Source organism: Mustelus asterias, chromosome 11, assembly GCF_964213995.1.
Source record: "Mustelus asterias chromosome 11, sMusAst1.hap1.1, whole genome shotgun sequence".
Lineage (NCBI taxonomy): Eukaryota > Metazoa > Chordata > Chondrichthyes > Carcharhiniformes > Triakidae > Mustelus > Mustelus asterias.
Genome location: NC_135811.1, coordinates 67255125 through 67273432, shown reverse-complemented (window position 1 = coordinate 67273432; position 18308 = coordinate 67255125). Strand labels below are relative to the sequence as shown.

The 18308-nt window shown below is 41.8% G+C and overlaps 1 protein-coding gene across 3 annotated transcripts in view; it reads left to right on the top strand.

The window, feature by feature from the left end:
- Positions 1-18308, top strand: part of LOC144500569 (protein TANC2-like) — a 1073639-nt gene that overhangs the window by 378230 nt on the left and 677101 nt on the right. Inside the window, exon 1 of one of the 3 annotated variants that reach the window (XM_078223698.1) lies at positions 6520-6612. The exons of the other annotated variants lie outside the window; for them this stretch is intronic. Coding sequence (XP_078079824.1) covers positions 6570-6612 — 43 coding nt within the window. The 5' untranslated portion in view covers positions 6520-6569. Of the gene's footprint in view, positions 1-6519; positions 6613-18308 lie in introns of those variants that run through there. 3 annotated transcript variants of the gene reach the window in all.

The following is an 18308-nucleotide window of genomic DNA, read 5'->3' as shown; positions in this document are numbered from 1 at the left end:
TGAATGTGTTGTGGACCTGAATCTTTGCTGATCATTGGAAGGAAAAATTAAGAAAAACAATCTCAGCAGCACAGGTGACTTGCTTTCACAGTGGAGACTAAAACCCAGACCATGCTGAAGATGAAAGTTAATGAATAGTAAAACCCAAAGGTTAAAAACAATCAATGCAAATAAAATGGCTAATTTGAAAATTACCAGCCCTGATCAATACCTTTCCCTGAACCACTCTGAAGTACTTTGATCCGTTTTTCCATGTTAAAGGCACTATATAAATGCAAATTGTTGCTGTGATTTAGGAGAATGAAGGAGCATTTCCCCTTGTTGTCTATTTTTCTTTACTCTCATCAGCTGTTTCTGCACTGATTGTTTGCAGTATTGATGTTTCTCCATGACCACTTGAAGAGACTCACCAATTTGCGTTCGTCCAGTCACTCTGATATTTAGAGGATGTTGAATTAATCAACAGTTTTAGATTTTCCATATCCCTCTTTTGCTATTATGCTTGTTGAAAGACTGAGATCAGCACTTCAGGCTTATCTCTACTTTGTCAGCAGGCAGAACATAGAACGGAAAGATGGGAAATCTGAAATCGTTGATTAACTAAAAAAATTGAATTCAGCACAAAAGTGAAGATGTAGCATTTAAGTTGCACAGAGCCTCAGTCAAACCTGATCATGTGGATGACATTCATTCCTGAAGATCGCACCTTGCACAGCCTGACTGTCCTAATGGTGGTTTTAATAGAATGCCGCAGAAGGATAAGGAGTTAAACTATGAGGGCAGTCTGCAGAAACTTGATTCGTATTCCCTTAAGTTTTGAGATTTGTCTGGTTATTAGTTGAAATGATTCCATTTCTTAATGCAGAGAAACTATTTCTGGAAGGAATCCAGAACAAGAGCCTTTAATAAAATTAGAAATAGGTGGTCGAGAAGTGAAATCTGGAAGCGATTTTTCACATGAATGATAACGGAAACCTGGAATTCTCTTCTCCAAAGGGCTGAATTAATTGAAATTTTGAAGACCAAGATTGACAGTGTTTTGTACAAAGGAGAATGGAAAAAAGGTGAGTGAATGGAGTTTTGGTGAAGACCAGCAAAGCAATAGAATCGTAACATCTGACAGTACAGATGAAGACTATCCAGCCCATCGTGTCTTTGCTAGTTCTTTGAAAGAGCTATCCGATTTAGGCCTGCACTGCAAGTTTTATCTCAGTTAGCATGTCAAGCAGCAATTTTTATTTATATAGCACATTTAATGCAATACAATGTCTCAAGGAGCACCATAGAATCATAGAATCCTACAGTGTAGAAAGAGGCCATTCAGCCCATCGAGTCTGCACCAACCACAATCCCACCCAGGCCCTATCCACACATCCCTACATATTTACCCTCTAACCTATGCACCCCGGGACACTAAGGGGCAATTTAGAATGGCCAATCAACCTAACCCGCACATCTTTGGACTGTGGGAGGAAACCGGAGCTCCCAGAGGAAAACCACACAGACACAGGGAGAATGTGCAAAACTCCACACAGACAGCGACCCGAGCCGGGAATCGAACCCAGGTCCCTGGAGCTGTGAAGCAGCAGTGCTAACCACTGTGCAACCGTGCCGCCCATTGGAGGGTTATTTTTAAAAATTGGCACTTGACCTGTCACCTGTGCTGCTGTCTGCACTTCTCTAGTGAGATATTGGGACCTGTCACCAGATGGGGTTCAAGAAGTATCTTAAAGGAGGGAATTGGTGTAGAGAGGAGGCAAGGTTTAGGGATGGAATTCTAGAACTTGGAGCCCAGATAGCGAAAGGCATATGGAGCAAAGTCATGGATGCGCAAGAAGTAATCAGAATTAGAGAACTCCAGTTATTTTGGAGAGTGATGGGGCTGGTGGAAATTACAGAGATGGGGAAGGTCAAGACCATGAAGAACCTCAAAGTAAGGACGTGAGTTTTTAAATTTAGGTTTATGTAACTGTGAGTCAATATAGATCAACAGTGTTAAACATGAATGGGGACATAGCTTTGACTGATCTCAAATTTAAGAGGTGGTAGGCCCATCAGGCTTGAACTGGAATTCTCCAGTCTAATGGTGGCAAAGGCAGGTGAGGGTTTCAGTTGCCTTTTAAAAGCTACTGTGGATTCTACTTACAACCCTTACAGGTAGCATGTTTTAGATCTGAAAAAATGTTTCCACATTACCCCTCTGGTCCTTTTGCTAGTTACTTTAAACCCACTGATCCACATGCCTGAAGAATAGTGTCACTATATTTGTTCTATCAAAACCCTTCTTAAATTTTGACGATTATTAGATTTCCCCATAATCCCTCTGTTTGAAGGATTTAACAGAATGGCAGCACAAGCGTGATTGGCTGATTGGCCTGATCTTGTTCCAGTTTTTTCAAATGAAGCAACAGCAGAAATGTAATTAAAAGGCTCTATTTACAGTGATATTACTTATTTACATGGTGAAGTTGTTTTGAAAACTATTTCCTTTTACACCATTTCTGTGTCTTTATTCATGTTCTATTCCTGTGACATTTTATGATTGCTCACTTTTCTTTTGGATTTTAGTTTGGATTCTAATAACATTGTACATGATGACAAATACAGTGGATCAGAAAGTTGGTGGTGATTGGACTCTGGTGTGTAGACAAGATTTAGTACTTATTTTGAAGTTAGGCATCTGTCCTTTTTTTGATTTGATGCCATTTATCTTAGCTTAAAAAGTAAAACGTATGGCAATTTGAAAAGCGGAGTCGGGGTGGTTGTAGTGTAGGAGTTATTCTGTCATGCAGAGGAGCAGTGAGAGATGAAGCTGAGGTGTTACAGCATCCTGACTGGGAGGATATGTAATTACAGGATGATAAATTTATATCATTCTATTATAAATGTGGGCACAGAAATTTATAATGAAATAAGTTAACACAGGAGTGTGGTGAAGCATGGTAACAGGAAGCATGACCATATCAAGATACAGGTTACCAGCACAGTATCAGCACAGGAAAAAACTTGGATTTTATATATCACCTTTCACAACTTCAGCAAAGCCCATAGGGTTTTGCCATCAATGAACTATTTTATTTCAAGTGCAGTCATTGTTTCAATGTGGGGCAAATGCAAAACCAATTTGTACACAGCTAGATCCCACAAACAGTTAAATAACCAGTTAGTATTTTTGGTAGTGCTGGTAGAGGGACAAATTTAATCCAGGACATCACGAGTAACTCGCTGCTCTTTGAATAGTGATAATGGCAAGGCATCATCAAAAAAGTTCAATTAGTCATTTGTTTCATTGCTCTATGTACAATATTGCTACCATTTTTGCCTGCATTACCATTGTAACTGCACTCAAGAAATAATTAATTGCAAAGCCTATTTGTCTTCAATCACTCAGCTGTTATCATCAGTGGATCACCCACTCATATAACTTTAAAGTTTGGAGTTCAGTATGGGTGTTTAAGCAGTAAGCTTTAATAATGCCCCATGGGAAGGCGATGGCCGAACGGTATTATCATCAGACAGTTAATCCAGAAACTCAGCTAATGTTCTGGGGATCCGAGTTCGAATCCCACCATGGCAGATGGTGGAATTTGAATTCAATTTAAAAAATCTGGAAATTAAGAATCTACTGATGACCGTGAAACCAATGCCAATTGTCAGAAAAACCCATCTGGTTCACTAATGTCCTTCAGGGAAGGAAATCTGCCGTCCTTATCTGACCTGGCCTACATGTGATTCCAGCCCCACAGCAATGTGGTTGACACTCAATTGCCCTCAGGCAACAAGGGATGGGCAATAAGTGCTGGCCACCCACGAATGAATAAAATAAAGTTGGGAGTTCTCATAGTATACTGATCAATTGCATCTGTTATTTTCTCTGTTATACATAGTATATATTCAAGACTTCAACCATTGCCAAAAAAAATCTGTTTTAAACTACCTAGCATTCTCCAACTCCAGCTGTGCATCGCCTACTTAATCACATATCTGATACTTTTATAACCAATTGCTTCAGTACCTTCTTTAATAGCTTCCCAACTTTCACCCGACACAAACTCCAACTTCTCCAAGCACTAAATCTCATCCACTCATCACTCAGTGACTCATCACTCAGTGACCCACACTGGCTCACTGTATGCCCAGTAAAAAATCTCTCAGCACCAGTTTACTGTGCTTGTACTGTTCTTACTGTGCTTATCCCAGTCCAACGCCGGCATCTCCACATCATCACTGTATGCCAACATGTTCAGATTAAGCTCTTTGTCATGTTTTGAAATCTCTCCTTGCTATACTATATTTCTGCAGCCTCCATGTTGGCTTCCACATTTCAATTGATGAAGCGCCTTGGAATATGTTTGTTAAAAGCATCATTTAAATGTAGTTTGCTGTTATCATAGAATCCCTATAATGCAGAAGGGGGCCATTTGGCCCATTGAGTCTGCACTGACCACAATCCCACCCAGGCCCTATCCCCGTAACCCCATGCATTTACCCTAGCTAATCCCCCGATACTAAGGGACAATAAGTAGCCTCACAATACCAGGTTAAAGTCCAACAGGTTTATTTGGTAGCACAAGCCACTAGCTTTCAGAGCGCTGCCCCTTCATCGGTTGAATGAAGAGTTCTGTTCACAAACAGGGCATATATAGACACAAACTCAATTACAAGATAATGGTTGGAATGCGAATCTTTACAGGTAATCAAATCTTAAAGGTACAGACAATGTGAGTGGAGAGAGGGTTAATCACAGGTTAAAGAGGTGTGAATTGTCTCCAGCCAGGACAGTTAGTGACATTTTGCAGGCCCAGGCAAGTCGTGGGGATTACAGATAGTGTGACATGAACCCGAGATTCCGTTTGAGGCCATCCTCATGTGTGCGGAACTTGACTATCAGTTTCTGCTCTGCGATTCTGCATTGTTGTGTGTCGTGAAGGCCGCCTTGGAGAACGCTTACCCGAAGATCAGAGGCTGAATGCCCTTGACTGCTGAAGTGTTCCCCAACAGGAAGAGAACATTCCTGCCTGGTGATTGTCGAACGGTGTTCATTCATCCATTGTCGTAGCGTCTGCATGGTCTCACCGATGTACCATGCCACGGGACATCCTTTCCTGCAGCGTATCAGGTAGACAATGTTGGCCGAGTCACAAGAGTATGTACTGTGTACCTGGTGGGGATGGTCTCACGTGAGATGATGGCATCGGTGTCGATGATCTGGCACGTCTTGCAGAGATTGCTGTGGCAGGGTTGTATAGTGTCGTGATCACTGTTCTCCTGAAGGCTGGATAGTTTGCTACGTACAGTGGTCTGTTTGAGGTTGTGCAGTTGTTTGGAGGCAAGTAGCGGAGGTGTGGGGATGGCCTTGGCGAGATGTTCGTCTTCATCGATGACATGTTGAATGCTCTGGAGAAGATGTCGTAGCTTCTCTGCTCCAGGGAAGTACTGGACGACGGAGGGTACTCTGTCCGCCGTGTCCCGTGTTTATCTTCTGAGGAAGTTGGTGCAGTTTTTCACTGTGGCGCATCAGAACTGTCGATCGATGAGTTAAGCGCCATATCCTGTTCTTACGAGGCCGTCTTTCAGCGTCTGTAGGTGTCTGTTGCGATCCTCCTCATTTGAGCAGATCCTTTGTATATGGAGGGCTTGTCCGTTGGGGATGGCTTCTTTAATGTGTTTAAGGTGGAAGCTGGACAATTTAGGCCAATCCACCTAACCCGCACATCTTTGGACTGTGGGAGGAAACCGGAGCATCCGGGAGAAACCCACACAAACACGGGGAGAATGTACAAACTCCACACAGACACGGTTGTTCACGGTGTGCATTGTAAAAGTGGTATGTCACAGTATGGAGGTGGGGAATGGTGAAGGTTTGTGCAAGAACTCTCCATAATGCATGGTTAACAATCCTGGTTGTGGGAAGTGGAGACCAAGTGTGTATGAAGGGAGAGGAAGAGTAACATCCATATACCTCCTATTAATCAATTGTGGAGTGGTTTAACTGGAGACCTGCTGGTAAGATGGGAATAGTGAGTGAGAATAGTGGGATCACAAGTTGCTTATTTTTTAATAAAGGCAAAACATTCACGGCTCCTGTTGTGTTAAACCAGCAGTAAGTGACATTGGTGATGTAGTGTAGATAATTGTAGCTTTCTTCGATCTATGGCTGGAATCGTGTGTCGTGAATCAAACTGGAACCTGGGGAATGCTGAAAAGCAGGTTGTGTGAAGATTTCATTTGTCTCTACCTTATGTACAATATGCATAATCAAAATGCTTAACTTTTAACATGTTAAATGTTCTTCAACAGTCAAACAGTTCTTCAATGGTGATATAATATTTTTCCCAAACGTGTTTGTTAGTGAAAGGGTTAAGTTAGTGGGAAGGAAATGAGATATTTTGGCGTAAAGATATTAACTGTCCCACTGCAGCTGCAAGGTTTTGCGTAGACACCTGGTGGTGTCGAAAGCACTGTACTCTATGCATAACGACTGCAGTAAATGGCTGGAGCTCCTGCTGCTTTGTTCCATTTGTTCTGCTGTTACACCAGTTTGCTGCCTTCTTTGTCTCCTGCCGAAAATGCTGCAGTGGCTCCTTCAGTGGAATGTGTGTAACCTTCAGTGTGAGTGTGGCACAAAGGTGGGTGGTGGTCACATTCCTTCTGGGGAGCAGTTACTAGGAAATTGCAAAAGGTTGGATTTTTGTACTCAATCATATATGTCTGTGTATCAGATGCCAGGACATCATGACGGCGAGTGAAACAGAGGAGGGAGACTGGGAGAGGTAGGCTGTACAAAACGAGGACAAATTTAGGAAGAAAGGGAAAGAAGATAGGTTAAATGCTGCCTTGTAAACAGAGATGACAAAAAGTAAGAGTGATAAATGTTGAGGTATTCATAAAAGAGCAGGACTGAAGAGAAAAATGTAAATTAACAGAGGATATGAATGCACAAAAACAGTAAGGTGAGGTGCTGCAAAATATTGACATAAGTAGATTTAGGAATCTGTTAGTGGGAAGCAGACTGATATGGACAGTAAGACTGAGAAAAACAAGAATAATCAGGGTAACAGGCTGCTGCTGTAGACCTGTAGATCAAATGCCAGCAGTGCAGAATATGCAAAACTTACTCCCATGATAAAATCTCCATTTGCAGCACGTGCCTCTTTCAGTGGCTTTCTGCCTAAATTAGATGATATGCTAATGAGATAGAATGGCAAATCTGTCTCTTATACAATAGAAACAAAATGGCTGGTTATTATTGCGGTATGCAGGCAGAGAGCCGAGTGTAATTAAGACTATTTTGCCAAAAGGAAAATAACAGGATTGAACTCCATAAAGATGTAGGATGATGCTGGTATGTGGCAGTAGTTTCATTCTCGCTGCAGTGCAGGAGTAATTTTGTGTTGCAAGGACGGATGGGAGAAAGAGAGGAGTTCTGTTATCTTATCCAAACCAGCCCTGTTGATCTGAATTTTTAATATGTTCTCAGCTGGAGGGGAGGGGCTGCAATGGAGGAATCATCCAAATTAGGTGCTGTTAAAAATACGCTGGTAGTAAGTTTCTGGGTATAACTGTTGCTTCGTGATGATATGAAAAGGTTCCATATTTGTTACAGATTGAAATCAGTATTTCCCATTTATTGGTGTAATTTCTTTTGCAGCCTTGTTTCGTTTTTCATTGGACATACATGATTTTCTTTGTCTTGCCATCCTAGTTCGTGACAGTGTTTGAATAATGGAAAAGCTACACTGAAAAAGTGGGTTGGCAAAAGACTGATTGCTCATGGAACTGAATGAAAGAGAAAACAGGAGTATATTCCTGAAGAATCTTAATTATTGATTATGTAACATAGCTATCAGAGGTTCCAAATGTGCGATACTCATGAATGAATTGTTCCTTTATAAAGGTTCACATTAGGCTTCACTATAGCAGGATTCTTGAACTGGCGCAAAGGGTAGCATGTAAAATTTTGAAAATAAATTTTATCTGCAAAATTGGGCTTTTGGAGCTATTTCTTTGACTGAGCTGAATTAGCACTTAGGATTCCGTTACTGTAACTTAAAGCCCTCACAATGAATAGAAAAGGTGAAGCAGCTTTTTGGTTAGCTTTCAGGTTAGGCGCAAGTCAAAATTGGAGAACTGATAATATTGTCAGAATGATAATATAGTTTCAATCAAGTACAAAGAATTGAGCAGGTATTGCATTTAACTCTTAACTATTGAGTACCTTAAGTGTCTAAAATATTAATGTATTTTATGTTCTAAACCAGTTTCAAGAAGTGAAGAAGTTGAAATTTTGAGATGAGGATTACAATAATCTCTCATCATCTACTTTGAGACTAGAACATTTCCTTATTAAGTGTGCGTAAGTCAAGATTTTTTCAGCTCAAATAAATGAGGAACTGAATTATCTGACTGTTCAAATGGTTGAAAAATTTATATTGGATGTTGTATTTTGTTTGCATGTATCCAGATTGCCCCCCCCCCCCCCCTAATGTCAGCAGCAATTAAATTCTCAAAATTGCTTCACCCTCCCACAAAATCTTACCTAGTCTCACCTTTTTGTTATAGTGTACTTAATTCATTGTTCCAGCTACCTTGGTCTTGATTTTCACTACCTTGATAAAATTTCACCATCAGGAGGGATGGATGGAAGTTCAGTTCAAGATCAATTTGGGATGGGTGACAAATGCAGGCTTTGACAGTGATGCTCACGTCCCATCAAAAATTAGAGAAAAATAAGGGTTGTGTGTTAAAGCTGAGTTTTTTAAGCAGATCCTTTCAAAGAGGTGTAATTTGTTAAGTACTTGTTTGAAAGGAAAACTAATATTTCTTTGCTAATCGTGTTAGATTTGATCTGCAACCAGTTATAAGCCACATATAAATACATTTTTCCTTGATGGGGCCATTTTGACACTGGTAGAATAAGAGTCTTGGCTTTTATTCTGCCTCTGCCAATATCTTTCTAGAAAGTGCACTTCCTTGTTGGATACACTTATTGGGCAGGAATCATCCTTTGGTGGTCAGTGCAAATGGATGCAATTTATATGTGAGCCTTAATAAAGTATTTGAACATTGGGACATCTGATACTGTCTCCACATGAAGTGCACATATGCTGGTCTAATAGGAATTGATGGGTAATGATGTGGAGCAGCAACTCTGGCTGATCATCTTCTTTAGTTGTTGATCATTTGAGGACAAGATGACCATCTGGGTGCTAGGTAGAGTTCCTATGGATATGTGGATGACTTGAGGACAATCTGTACCCCAAAGATTCTGCTGCAAATATGATGGGATTGTGCAAATGATTGAATTTTGGACATGCTGATGGCTTTGAATTTCCTCTCCTTGCGATTTCTCTCTATCTCTGAAATCTACTTGCTTTCAATGGAAGCTGCACCATTTTTTATTTGGTTGTACCAGTTATAGCGATCCTGGGTGAGCTTCTCCTTTGATTCGGGCTGAATATCAAAACTGTCTTTATAGTGCATCTTTTACCACCTTGAGAGTACACCCCAGATTTAATCTCTCCAGAGAAGATTTGCTCTGATAAGTGAGTGTCAGGCATTCTGGCTACCTGACCACTCCAACTCAGATGTTAATGTCTCAATATGGTGTGGATGCTGCACATACCAGCTCAGATTATTACCTCAGTGTTTGCGATCTTGTCTTGCTATTTGATCGTCAGATAGTTCAAAAGGTAGCTCACGTGAAAGTGATTGGGCTGGCGCACACTCAAATCTCGTGCATAGACGAGAGTGGGGAGGATTATTGCACTGTCAGTTTGGTAGGAAGACTTACTCCTCTTCGTTTCCAGACTGAAAGTCTGCTGAAGGCTACACTTGCTTTGGCAATTTATGCATGTGTTGCATTATTATTATTTGGACAACTTGAGAGATTGTTGCTGAGATAAGTGAACTTATCTGTTGTTGACAGTTTCTGGTCAAGGACTGAAACATTGGGCTCGAGTTAGGGTGAATTTGTCGCAAGCATTGAAGAGCAAGTCCATTAATGACGGGGAATTGGCTTGAAGGCTCACCAATAATTCAGGGCACATATGAGTATGCCATTACGGAGCTGTCAAACGGATTTAAGGGGGCGGTAGTACCTCTTGCAGGTAGGCCCGCTGTATTGTTTGGAGTGGCTCATTGTGTATGGTCCTCGCCTTCATCTAGTTCTCACCTATGGCTCTAAGTAGCTGTTAACATGTGACAGCGATCTGGTAAAATGCGTGGACTGGCCCAACCAGGTGAGAGTAGTTGTCTGTTCTCCTATTCTCGGCGACATGCGGATTTATTTAACCTGGCCTGAGAAGACTGATTTTGGCAGATTGGTAGGATGAGACCGTTCTCGGTCCATGGTCTTGAAGATGGTTTAGCATCACGTTAGAACCATAGAATTGCTATGGTGCAGAAAGAGGCCATCTGGCCCATTGCATCTGCACTGACCCTCTGAAAGAGTATCCCACCCAGACCCTCCCCTCTGCCCTAAACCCACACACTTACCATGGCTAATCCCCCTGAACTACACATTTTTGGACACTAAGGGGCAATTTGGCATGGCCAAGCCACCTAACTTGCACACCTTTGGACTGGGAGGAAACCATAGCACCTGGAGGAAATTCATGCAGACACGGGGAGTACATGCAAACTCCACACAGTCACCCAAGGCCGGAATTGAACACAGGTCCCTGGCACCATGAGGCAGCAGTGCTAACCACTGTGTCATGGAACATGTGGAGCTCGACGGCGTAGATGATGTCCTGGTCACTCACCACATCCGGATCTATCTCCAGGCATCTAGGCTTATTTTGCCATTGGACCAAGATGGGCCACAGCGAGAGTGTGAGACTGAGTGTGCACAACTCTCCCTCGCTGTAAACCCAATTCACGTGTAAGCCATGTTCATCTTTCCACCATCTGTCATCCACTATCTGTCACAAGTTCTGTGGTGATGGATGAGTGACATAGCAGCCGATGTGGATTCACCAGGAGCTGTAGCCATGAGTTTGCATATGTGGCTTAAACCATAACATCCTTTGTCTACTAGAAGGAAGCAGAAGAGGAACTGAGCAATTGTATCCCTTTGTATAAAATCACTGAGGTCAGCTGCAAGTACTTCTCCTGCACCTTGACTGACAGTCACCTCCAAATGGACTGTAAATCAAACCAGCTTCTACTTTGAACTGTGTAGCTCATCTAACTGAATAAACTTGCTGAGTTATTGTAGAGTTTAGGAATCTTTGTGTGTTTCTACTCTACTCAAACGTGATTCACAGTTGTCAAACCATGTTTTTGCTGTTAATTTAGGGTGCTTTGGGTTGAGATTTAAAGTTTTAATTTTGAGCTTCCAGTCAGCCTATTTTGAAATAATGTATTTCTCCAGATGTAATTTATGAATATTCATGTATTGAAGTCATAGCACTCTTGTTCAGGTGACGTTCTTTTATTTTCACCTCTTTTGATTAAACTGGCAAAAGGATTTGTACTTTCTCATTTGTATTCAAAGGCTTTGTGGAAATTGAGAATTGAAAGAATGGAGAATTCAGCTAGCAATAAAAGGCTCTCCATTCGATTTCAGCTCAACATCCATTGTTTAGTGCATTCTGTGACACATTTGCCAGAATTCAGACCTTTGTTTGGCCAAAGCTCAATTTGAAACATTGCATAATGACTATATAACACCCTTAATATAGGAAAACACCCCAACACTTCACATATAGTCACTTTGGAAAGACTTGGACAGTACCTCAGGAACTTTGGTGTTCTACCCTCATAGTTGGAGGGTAATCATTTTCATGACACTGGCTGTAGGACTCTCTGACTGAAGTTCAATTGTGCCTGTGACCCTTGCCACAGTACTGAAATGACTCTTGTCAAAATTACAAATTACATCCTGTGTGACTGTGACATTTGTAAATGATCTCTCCTTGTCCTTCTTGATCTGTCTGCTATAATGGAAATGGTTGAATGCTCCACCCTCCTCCAACTATTGCCCACTCACACTGCCCTTCCCTGGTTCCATTATTATCTATCTAATTGTAGCCAGAGAATGACTTCTCTTCCTGCTTCTGCACAGTTACCTATGGTCTCCCCAAGGATTTATCCTTGGCCCCTTGCTACTTACTGCTTATATGCTGCCTCTTGACCTTAAATGTGGTAAACTTTGCAGTGGCATTATAAATTAAAATATGATACCCAGCCACATAAGAAGGCATTGGGGCAGGTGACCAAATAAGGTGTTCAATTCAAATAACCAAAGCGCCTGTGCAGTCTGCTTGGTGGTTCTCTGTCTAACTTCATGAATCTTAGAGGTTTTCGAGTGGTTAAATATCTTGGTTGTTTTAATTTTTTGCTGCTTCCTTTAACCAGAAACTGAGGCATCTTCCAGAAAGCATGCAATATATTTGGCGAGGGGTGGTTAAGGATAGCAATCTTGATTTTTAAAATGGTTCTACTATGGTGCCAAAATCTTAATACGACCCACTACCAATGAAATCAACTTTCAAAAGAACATGTACTAATCTGCATTGATTGGGGGGGGGGGGGGTGTGTGTGTGTGTGAAACTGGGGTATAGGACAAAATTGGACAACATTTTCAAAGAGCCAGCGCATACATGATGGGCTGAATGGCCATCTCCTGTGCTATAAGTTTCTCTCTTAAGTGTTTTATTTGGTTAAAGATGTATTCCATAGAACATTACAGCACAGAAACAGGCCTTATGGCCCTTCTTGGCTGTGTCGAACCATTTTTCTGCCCAGTCGCACTGACCCGCACCTGGACCATATCCCTCCACACTCCTCTCATCCATGTACCTGTCCAAGTTTTTCTTAAATGTTCAAAGTGAGCCCGCATTCACCACCTCATCTGGCAGCTCATTCCACACTCCCACCACTCTGTGTGAAGAAGCCCTCCCTCATCATAGAAATCATAGAAACCCTACAGTACAGAAAGAGGCCATTTGGCCCATCGAGTCTGCACCGACCACAGTCCCACCCAGGCCCTACCCCCATATCCCTACATATTTACCCACTAATCCCTCTAATCTATGCATCCCAGGACACTAAGGGGCAATTTTAGCATGGCCTGTCAACCTAACCCACACATCTTTGGACTGTGGGAGGAAACCGGAGCACCCGGAGGAAACCCACGCAGACACGAGGAGAATGTGCAAACTCCACACAGACAGTGACCCAAGCCGGGATTCGAACCCAGGTCCCTGGAGCTGTGAAGCAGCAGTGCTAACCACTGTGCTACCGTGCTGCCCTTTAATATTCCCTTTAAACTTTTCTCACCCTTAACCCATGTCCTCCAGCTATTTTCTCCCCTAGCCTCAGTGGAAAAAGCCTGCTTGCATTCACTCTATCTATACCCATCATAATTTTATACACCTCTATCAAATCTCCCCTCATTCTTCTGCGCTCCAGGGAATAAAGTCCTAACCTATTCAACCTTTCTCTGTAACTCAGTTCCTCAAGTCCCGGTATTCGTTGGCAAGTATAGCCGAGTTCCATTGAGAAATGAGGAAGATAATTTTATGGCAGCTAATTAACAGTGAAAAGAATCATTGTTAGTAACTTGAAGACTCCTATAATTCAATCATTTCCTCTTGAATCCATAACTGCATTTCTCTTTAACGATAATTTAATGATCCCAATTATCAGCAACATTTTTTCTTCTGTATCTTTGGGCTTAGAGTTCATGCAAAAATATGTAAATCCATACCAAATGTTGACAGGTATCTTCTTCTGAGATGGGAACAGAATGGTTCTTAAAATGCCTTCGGGAGATGTTTGAGAATTTACTGCAGTACTGTTTACTGGAGTTCATCTTGTTTCACGTTTGAATTTTAATTAACATATTAAACATATTAACATAAAAGGGCGGCACGGTAGCACAGTGGTTAGCACTGCTGCTTCACAGCTCCAGGGACCTGGGTTCGATTCCGGGCTTGGGTCTTTAAGGGGCACTTTAAGTCAAGAAACCAATCGCATGATGTTGCTGATGTCATTGGCCATTTGCGTGGGCAAGCGGGCAGTCTATCTCAGCAGCCTGTAGTGTTAAAATCCTTTCAATAAAGCTCTTTGTTTGTCTGAGCCTTTGAGGCCTGAAGCCTCTCTTTCAAACCCACCACATAGAAAACTAGCGACAAGGCGGTTGGATCACACTTCCAGCCACACCAAAAGGAAAAAAAGGTGGGCAAAGTCCGACAGCATTGTGGACACCCCACAGAAGAATAAATAATAGAATTCATTGCTACACAAAAGCTGGTGATGGAGGGATGCCAAACAATGGTCACAGCCACTGGAGGAATTGAAAAATAATGAAAGATTCTGGAGAAAATAACTTCAGAAAGATGCTCGCCATGTGTTCTGCCTGAAAACATCTGTAACAGCACCATGAATAGCAAGTATCCTGCAACAACGAATTTAGGGCTGGCTGCTGAAAAATACCAAAGGAAACAGGCTGAGCTCAGGTTTACCTTGTATTGGGAAATAAGGAAGCACTACAAATTACATGGTACATCATGCTCATATAGACCCTTTCCATAGTAAAAATGGTGGGGTTTTTGACACTGGGAACGTTAAATGAGGATACAGAGCGATGGAGCTCATATATCTCCAAATTTGCAGATGATACAAAGTTGGGTGGGAGGGTGAGCTGTGAGGAGGATGCAGAGATGCTTCAGCGTGATTTGGACACGCTGAGTGTGTGTGAGCATCTGCATGGCAAATGCAGTATAATGTGGATAAATGTGAGGTTATCCACTTTGGTAGCAATAATAGAAAGACACTATTACTTGAATTGGCGTAAATTGAGAGAGGTGGATACTTAATGAGACCTTGAAGTCCTCGTGCATCAGTCGCTGAAAGTAAGTGTGCAGGTACAGCAGGCAGTAAAAAAGGCAAATAGTATGTTGGTGGTCTTAGTGAGAAGATTTGAGTATAGGGTTAGGGATGTTTTGCTGCAATTGTCTGGGGCATTGATGAGGCCACACCTGGAGTATTGTGTGCAGTTTTGGTGTCCTCATCTGAGGAAGGATGTCCTTGCTATAGAGGGAGTACAGCAAAGGTTTACCAGACTGATCCCTGGGATGGCAGGTCGGTCATATGAGGAGAGACTAAGTCAGTTAGGATTATATTCCCTGAAGTTTAGAAAAGTGAGAGGGAATCTCATAGAAACTTATAAAATTCTAACAGGTAGACAGGATAGATTCAGAAAGAATGTTCCTAATGGTCGGGGAGTCCAGAACTAGGGGTCATAGTTTGAGGATATGGGGTAAACCTTTTAGAACTGAGGTGTGGAGAAATTTCTTCTCCCAGAGGGTGGTCAATGTGTGTAATTCGCTTCCACAGAATGTAGTTGAGGTCAAAACGTTGTGTGATTTCAAAAAGAAATTAGATATGGCTCTAGGGGCTAAAGGGATATGGGAGGAAGGGGAGATCAGGATATTGAATTCGATGATCAGCCATGATCAAGATGAATAGTGGAGCAGGCTCGAAGGGCCGAATGGCCTACTCCTGCTTCGAGTTTCTATGTTATACAGACATTCGACTATTTTGTTCAAGCGAGCACCAAAACCTTTAGTCACTTTCAAAACATTTATGTTTCATAAGCGCAACCAACAAGAAGGTGAATCAATCACATTGTAGCTACCTTGAAGAGACTAGCTGAATACTGAATTTGGGGATGATTTGAATGGCCATTAGAGGTAGATAAATCAGCGGTTTAAGGAGTGAGGCTATTCAAAAGCAGTTGTTAACAGAAAGTAACCTAACGTTTGGAAGTTGTTGTATCCATGGAATTAGTAGCCAAAGAAGCTCAACAGTTTCGTTCAAGCACGAGAATTCATAAGATGTCGGCTGAAAACCGAACACAGGCACGGACTCGCAGTTGCCATCAGTGTGCAAAAACCGGGCACTCAGCAGCAGATTGTTGTTGCAAAGACATCATGTGCAGGAGTTGAGGCAAAAAGGGTCACACCGAATGTGCTCGTTGAAAGAAGAAACAGGCTTAAGGCCAGAACTACAAAAAGCAAAAGCCAAATGCATCAAATGGAAAGCTTAATAAGGGAAAAAATAACCATGCAGTAGAAAAAGGGCATGAGAAAGCACTTAACTCACAGTCCAAAAATGAACTGGTGCTATAAATCAATGCCATGTCATTCCTTCACTGGATGGACAGTCTGTGAAAATGGAGGTGGACACTGGAGCTGCCGGACACACTTTACCAAGAAAAGCTTTGACATATTGCCTTGAACATCTCGACGATGGTGTTAAAAGCCTGTAATGGAGAATGGTTCTGTTGAGGGGACATATTCATGTAACTGTGTAGTTGAATGGACAGGCTGCATACTTGTTCTTGCATATTGTTAAAGGAAACTCTCCAGCACTAATGGGAAGAACCTGGCTGGAAAAGATCAGATGAAATTGGGCTGAGATAAATCTCATGACAGATTCTGAAGATCTTGAAGAAAGATGGCTTCAATGGTAAACTGGGAAGAATGAAGAATGAAGTTATAGATTAAGGATGAAAATCAGGCAAGATGCTTAAAGGCTAGGTCACTGCCATATGAAATCAGACCAAAGGTATAGAGAGAATTAGAATGGCTGGTCAAAATGGGAATCCTCAAACTCGTTAATGTGAGTGATTGGGCCATGTCGATTGTGCCCGTGATGAAGAAAGATGGATCGGTATGCATTTGTCACTATCAATCCTGTACCGTATGCAGAGTAGTACCCTCTGCCTCTGATTTATTCGCTGGGTTGGCTGGAGGCCAACACTTCAGTTCAATTGACCTCAGTTAAGCATATCTTCAGATAAATGTAGATCAAGATTCACAATAATACTTGGCGATTGTGACATACAAAGGATTATTTTGATAAAAAAGATGACCATTTGGCATTGCATCCTCACCTGCGTTGTTCCAACGTGTGCGATGGATAACATTTTCAGCAGGTTAGAAGGAGTCCAGTGCTATTAGACAATATCTTAGTTACAGGAAAGAATGAGGAACTTAGACACCACACTCCAGACGTTAGAATATTACGAATTATGATTCTTGGAAGACAAATGTGAATTTTTCCAATCTTTGATCAAATATCTGGGTCATGTCATAGCCGCAAAGGGGCTGCACAAGTCGCCTTTGAAAGTCAAAGCCATTACTGAGGCACCTGCACCCCAAAATATCAATCAACATCAATCTTTTTTGGGTTTACTAAATTATTACACAGGTTTGTCCATAATCTAGCTATATTCTTAAATCCTTGCACAACTTGCTGTGTCAAAACAGAAAATGGAAGCTAATTAATCAATACGAGAAAGCCTTTGTATGAACCGAAGAGGAACTACTAAATTCAGAAGCCCTGACGTACTTTGATCTGAATTTCCCCTTGGCAACTGACACATCACCCTATGGGGTGGTGGTTTCTCACATTGCCCACAGGGGAAGAGAAGCCAATAGCTTTTGCGTCAAGCTCCTTGAATAAAGCAGAAATCAATTGTACACAGATAGAGAAATAAACCCTAGGAATCATTTTTGGAGTAAAATGGTTTTACCAATTCCTGCATGGAAGGCAATTTTATTGATGGACCATCATCCCCTGACTGCAACATTTGAGTCTCCGCACTGGCAGCAAGCAGGATGCAGAGGTGGGAATTGCTGTTGTCAGCATACACAAAGTATCAGCAGTCAAGCCTGCAAGGGAATGCTGATGGATTGTCCAGACTGCCCTTACCCAATGATTTGGCAATGAATAGTTCGTGTAGAAACATTTGCTACTTCTAGCAAGTAGATTTATCTATAAGTTAAGCATACCAGAAATGAGCCAGTCCTGTCAAAGTCATGGACATGGTGCTTCAAGGCCAGACCTTGAGAGGAAACCCAGAGTTAAAGCTGTATTCCACCCGAAGACTTAAACTATCTGGACAGGTAGGTTGTCTCCTCTGAGGAATGAGTGTCATCGTTCCACCATTACTAAAGAAAAGTGTATTAAACCAATTGCACAAAGGATAAGGATGAAGGGAGATAGCCATAAGCTATTTTTGGTGGCCAGAGCTCGATGCTGAAATTGAAGATGCATGAATGTGTTGATCTTGTGGAAAAGTATGGAACCTGCCGCCATTAGCTCCATTACACCCATGGAAAAGGCCTGAAGAGGCCTGGCAAAGAGTACATAAAGATTATGCAGCACTGTTTGAAGGGCGTATGTTTCTCATTCAGGTTGACATGCACTCAAAATGACCCGATGTTGCCATTATGAAGACAGCATCCTTGGAGAGAACAATTGAAAAATTGGGTGAAATTTCCAGCAGA